Source organism: Capricornis sumatraensis, chromosome 2 (assembly GCF_032405125.1).
Source record: "Capricornis sumatraensis isolate serow.1 chromosome 2, serow.2, whole genome shotgun sequence".
NCBI classification, from domain to species: Eukaryota; Metazoa; Chordata; class Mammalia; order Artiodactyla; family Bovidae; genus Capricornis; species Capricornis sumatraensis.
In genome coordinates this window covers 75,540,511-75,546,355 of record NC_091070.1, presented here as the reverse complement: position 1 = coordinate 75,546,355, position 5,845 = coordinate 75,540,511, and the positions used below count along the sequence as shown (strand labels likewise).

The following is a 5,845-nucleotide window of genomic DNA, read 5'->3' as shown; positions in this document are numbered from 1 at the left end:
ACTTGGCATATTTTACTACAGGAAATATTCCCCAAAGTCAGAATAACTTGAAAGAGGGCTTTAAAGCCTTCTTTACTTGTTGTGTGCAAGTAAGAACCCTGTTTTCTACATAAAAACAGAAAACATGAATTGAGGTCTGGTTTGGATTGCACATTGTCAGTCAAATCATAAGCTTTTTCTTCACTATACAGGAGAAAATATACAAAGCAACCCCTCCTCCAGAAAAATAAATTTTGTGCTACAGTTTAAAATATGATACATATTGTTGAACACATGAAACTTGCATAATGTTATAAACCAATGTTGCCTCAATAAATTTCTTAATTAAAAAATAAAATATGAACATTTCAGAGTACAGGCAGATGATCAGGTCAAGCCAAAAAATTTATATTAAGTGTTGACTGCCTTGATTTAATTGGCAGAGTCTGTTTTCTGGTTTCTCATGTTTGTTTTCTGCTAACAGTAAATGTTCCTCTACTTAAAGCTTGGAAAGTGCAGAAACGCAGTTTTGAGTAGGGAATACTTAATGATTTGGCACATGTGAATGTGTGCTTGTCTTTGTACTCTCTTCAAAGTTGGACCAAGAATTTTCCTTAAGAAGAAACCATATAAATTCCTATTTTAATTTGCTACATACTGTGTATAGCTCATCAGTGCTCGGTATTAAGGAAAATACAAGTGAAAAACACTACTGTGTTTCAGTGACAGATATTGAGTCCTTGATCTTATAAGTTAAGCAACTGGCTTTTTTCATAAGCATAGTAAGTTGGTGATATTTCTCATTATAGACAAACTTATAATTGGGAAAAAATAGTTGATAAAGTGCATAAAACAGTATTAGAATAAGCCAAGATGCAAGTTGGAAACATGAGCCTTAGTTTTGTATATACCAACTTGATTACATTAGCTTTAGGACTACAAAAAAATCTTTAAAACATAAAAATTGTATTAATACACTGGTGAATAAAAACTATGAAATTTTGCTGCAATAGATCTTTGGAATATTTTCTTTTGAGATAGGATGAGAGTTTTTTGGTGTGTGTAATGAATCATACTTTTATGAGATTAAGAAGTCAAATACTCAGACATGCCCAGAAAATAGGTTTTTTTGAGAGAAATTCTGAATTCTTGAGAGAATAATGATGTAAAAATGTATATCATTTCTCTGCATTTTTAGAAATTTCTGATGCACAGAGGACTTTCTTCAATGCATCTTTCATATCTTTGTTCCGGAGGCTGTAGATCAGAGGATTAAAGAATGGGGTTGCCATGCAGTAAAACAGGGTCACAAATTTCTGTGTCCCAGGATGGCTCCTGGAGCCTGGACTCACATACATCACCATAACTGAGCCATAGAACAAGGAAACCACCAAGAAATGGGAGGCACAGGTAGAAAAAGCTTTGTTCCTGCCTGAGCCAGCTGGGACCCGAAGTACGGCTCGCAAAACTAAGGTATAGGACCCAAGAATGTAGAGGAAGGTGATGAAAATGATAAGTGAGCTTACAGTGGCACACGTTAGAGTAGTTTTGGGCACAGGGGCACAGGACAGTGCCAGCAATGGTCCCAGGTCACAGAAAAAATGGTCAATGACATTAGGGCCACAGAAAGGCACCCGAGACATAAGAACTGCAGGCATCAGTATTGATAAAAAGCCACCTGCCCAGCAGAAAACCACTAATCGGGCGCAGAGTTGATAAGTCATGATGGTGGGGTAATGCAGAGGTCGACAGATGGCAAGGAACCGATCAAAGGACATTGCAGATAGAAAGTAGCCCTCAGCCGCACACATGGAGAAGACGAAGTAGAACTGGAGCAGGCAGCCAGCGTAGGAGATGCTCTTGGTCTGGGAGATGATGTCGGCCAACATTTTGGGCACGTCGGAACTGACGTAGCACATCTCCAGGAAGGAGAAGTTGGCCAGGAGGACGTACATGGGTGTATGGAGCTTCCGGCTTGACCACACGGCACAGATGATGGCTGCGTTCCCAAGGAGGGTCAGCAGGTAGACGAGGGAGAACACGACACAGAGGAGGATCTGGATCTCCCTGCGGCAGGGGAAGCCCAGGAGAATGAACTCGCTCACAGACCCAGAGGTATTACTGGCTTCTGAGATGTGCATTCTTCTGATCTATGAAGGGAATGATCATTATATTAGCCATGTCTTTCTCTTGAAAGGTCATTTTTTTAATCTTCTGACTTCTATTTACTCCTTTAATGCACTTTTGTGAAAGGGCTCCATATGGTTCTGAATTTAACTCATTTCCCAATGATCTAGCTTAGTGCGATGAGAGCAGAGTTTTGAGAACCTGAGCCAATATGTTACTATATGCTCTCACAGCACCTCCTGTAACAGTCTCCATTTTTTTCAGAGTATAAATTTCACTGACATCATGTAACATAGAGTCAAGATTGTTTTCTATGTTTGCATTTACCTTAATTCTTCCTTGATGTAAAGTTTCATAAGATACACCCTCATACATACATCTAATTTCTTTTCTCCTTGTTGCAAAGAAAATTTTATTTAGAATTTTGGAAAATTCTAAGAAAAATCAAAATTCAAATTATTATGGTAACAGATGGTGACTAGACTTATTGTGGTGATCATTTTGTAGTGTATAAAATTATTGAATCATGATCCCGGATGCCTAAAACTAATATAATATTGCAAGTCAATTTTACTTCAATTAAAAAAATGGCCTGGCAATATTCATAGCAGAAAAGCAGAATTCAAGGCTTGTCTTCAACAGGACAAAGAGAATAATTTTATATGAATAAGAGGTAAAAGATGAATGAAGAAATATTAAAGCTTGTCCTGTTGTAAAAAAATAAAAAATTACTATGAAGTTGAATTAGGTTAGTACAAAAAGAGTACCTTACTATGTTGTCAGTCAACATTTTTTCAAGATATCTGTCCTGGATGGCTGTTAACTGAAGCAGGATGATGAAGACATTGCCACAAATTCCATTTTAGACAGTATCTATTAGTTTCTTAAGCTGCTATTTAACTTCTACTTGTCCTATGTCCTAATTTTTGGCACTTTTTATGAAAGTGAAAATCACTCAGTCATGTCCAACTCTTTGTGACCCCATGGACTATACATCCACGGAATTCTCCAGGCCAGAATACTGTAACGGGTAGCCTTTCCCTTCTCCAGGGGATCTTCCCAACCCAGAGATCAAACCCAAGTTTCTGGCATTGCAGACGGATTCTTTACTAGCTGAGCCACAAGGAAAGTCCAATAATACTGGAGTAGGTAGCCTATCCCTTCCCCAGCGGATCTTCCCGACCTGAAATGAAATCGAGCTGGGGTCTCCTGCATTGCAGGCAGATTCTTTACCAACTGAGCTATCAGGCAAGCTCTCTGACTTGAACTAATTTCTGAACATATTTTTAAAATTTGACGTCTAAGGTAGTGAGGGGCTGTTATGTATGAAGCATTTATTGTGACCATCATTAACATTCATTATCTCAGTAAATTCTACTCTGTCTCCTTTCCAGTTCTAGAGCCTTAAGAAAAAACACCTTCAATGTAGCATAGAATTTTATTGTCATTCTGAGCATGTTGATTCTAAAATCCAACTTTTTTCCCTACACAGATGTCACCTATGTATATATTAGCTGTGTTTCCTTATGTATTGTATTCAATTTGTTCTTCTGCCACTTGCCTATATCAAATTTCCACTTGTGCATGTGGAGGACTAGCCTCAGTAAAGCTGTGTTAGTGACTGAGGCTACATACTATAGGAAAAGATTATTCACTTATTTCTCACAGTTTCTCTCTATAGTATACATCAGGTACATTGCTAAGATGATGAGGCAGGTATCTTCCAAACTAGCAGCTTCCATCAAATACCAAAGGGAGATCAAGTATAAAAAGAGTTTTGTGTTCATTCAGAAAGACCAACAGATGGGTGAGTTGAGATGAACTATAAGGAATACATCCCAGGTGATGGGCTGGGAGAAGACTTTGACTGGAGATTCAGTGATTGGAAGGGATGATATGATGCTTCAAATCAGAACTAGACAACCTAAATTTTCAATATTTGATATTTAGTTAAAATATGCATAGTAACAGCCATCACACTTTTTATTGTGACCATAATTTTACTTATACAGTTGAACTGGCTATGGTGGGTAAATACAGTTGAGCTGACTATGGTGGGTAAGATTCTGTGTAAACAGGGCAAAGAAACTTGATAAAGAAAAACAGTGGAAGGAAGGTGCATTGCAGGGGTGTTATATTTGAATGGGAACTCCCCCTTCACTCGTGGTCAGAATCAGTGTATCTCACCTCAAAATTAAGGTAAGAATAAGAGTATGTGAGAAGTCTTTGATGTTTTAACAGTGGCTCTTGAATGAGCAGACATTAAATCAGAATTCGAAATAAGAAAAAGGAAAATGTCATCAAAGAAGAAGAGAAAGAAAGAACAGATTTTCTTTCAAATTTATATCTGTAATACAACTTGGTAGTCTCATGAATGTCTTCTTTCCTTTCCTAATAAAAAAACTCCTCTGTTCCTGCCTCACTCTTCTAAGTTCAATTCACCCAGGGCCCTTCTCTCCCTGCCTTGGGTCACTGTGGATTCTATCTGAGACTACATGCTGATTTTTCCTTTCACTGCAAATACAGGAATTGTTCAATCTTAATTACACTTAATGAAAATAAATATAGATTACTTACAAAAGTTTTATCTCCTTTGAAGTGATATGAAGCTCATTAGCTTCTATCATTTCTTTATCTGAAAAATAATGCAAAGCAGAGAAGTGTCAGCTTAAAATTTCCTGATGGGATTTTTGAACAGTTGTATGTTGGATAGATGTGATTCTACCAGGAAGAATGAAGATTTTGTAAAAAATTATATATTATTTGATCTATTACCTTCTTTATAATATGAAATATATTTATAAATAAAAATCCAAAGGAACATTCACAGCCCTCCTTCTGTAGCAATAATACACACAGTGGACATTGCAGCTGGCAGTCAAGGGGCTACCACTTGTGCCCTCTTAAAAATACTAGATGAAGAATTTGGGGGTCCTGGTGACACTCTGCCACACTTTGAGCCTCACAAAGGATTCTCTTTAGCTGCAAATTAAAAAAAAAAAAAGAATAAAATGCCAAGAAACTCTGGGTTTTAATATGTATACCTTTCTGGCCACATACTGTCCCTAGAGGCTATCCCTCAGGAGCAGCAGGGACAATCAGAGTGCAGCATTCAATCCCCAAGTGTGTTTTACTTTCAGTGTTGAGCTCAAAGCTGAAAAGGCCTTCCTGAATCCATCGGTGAGACTGTCACCTAGTAATGGCCCCTCTAGTTTGCTGCTCACCTGACACCCACAGACAGGCTCTGGATTTAAAACCAGCTCCATATTGGATATCAGTTGCTTTAAGGCTCCTAGAGCTTCCCTGTTAGCATATGTGTTTCTTCAAATGACATTGAAAGTTCACTTTAACAAATTCCCAAATCCTGAGTATCTTCTTGTGGGAGCATGCTCAGTTGTATCTGACTCTTTGTGACCCTGTGTACTATAGCCCACCAGTCTCCTCTGTCCATGGGATTTTCCCAGCAAGAATACTGGAGTGGGTTGCTATATCCTCCTTCAGGGGATCTTTCCGACCCAGGTTGAACCTGTGTCTGACATCTCCTGCATTGGTAGGCAGATTCTTTACCACTGAGCCCCTGAGAAAGCCCAAGTATCTTCCCCATGACCCACTAAAAGTGACCTCCCTGCCTATCTTTATCAGTCTGTACAGCAGTGTTAAAAGTTGGTCTGTATTCCCTAAGTAGACCCCCGGTGGCAGGGACTGATTCACACTGGAACTGTCCAGTAACTTTCAATCC

At 38.5% G+C, this 5,845-nt stretch overlaps 1 protein-coding gene across 1 annotated transcript; it reads right to left on the bottom strand.

The window, feature by feature from the left end:
* Positions 1-1,157: 1,157 nt before the first annotated feature.
* LOC138096811 (olfactory receptor 11H6-like) lies at positions 1,158-2,120 on the bottom strand. The gene has a single exon (XM_068993075.1). It carries the CDS (start codon positions 2,118-2,120, stop codon positions 1,158-1,160), a length of 963 nt encoding a protein of 320 aa, XP_068849176.1.
* Positions 2,121-5,845: the final 3,725 nt, after the last annotated feature.

Excerpts from the sequence above, each read along its gene's own strand:
- LOC138096811 (XM_068993075.1), bottom strand. The coding sequence starts at position 2,120 with ATGCACATCTCAGAAGCCAGTAATACCTCTGGGTCTGTGAGCGAGTTC.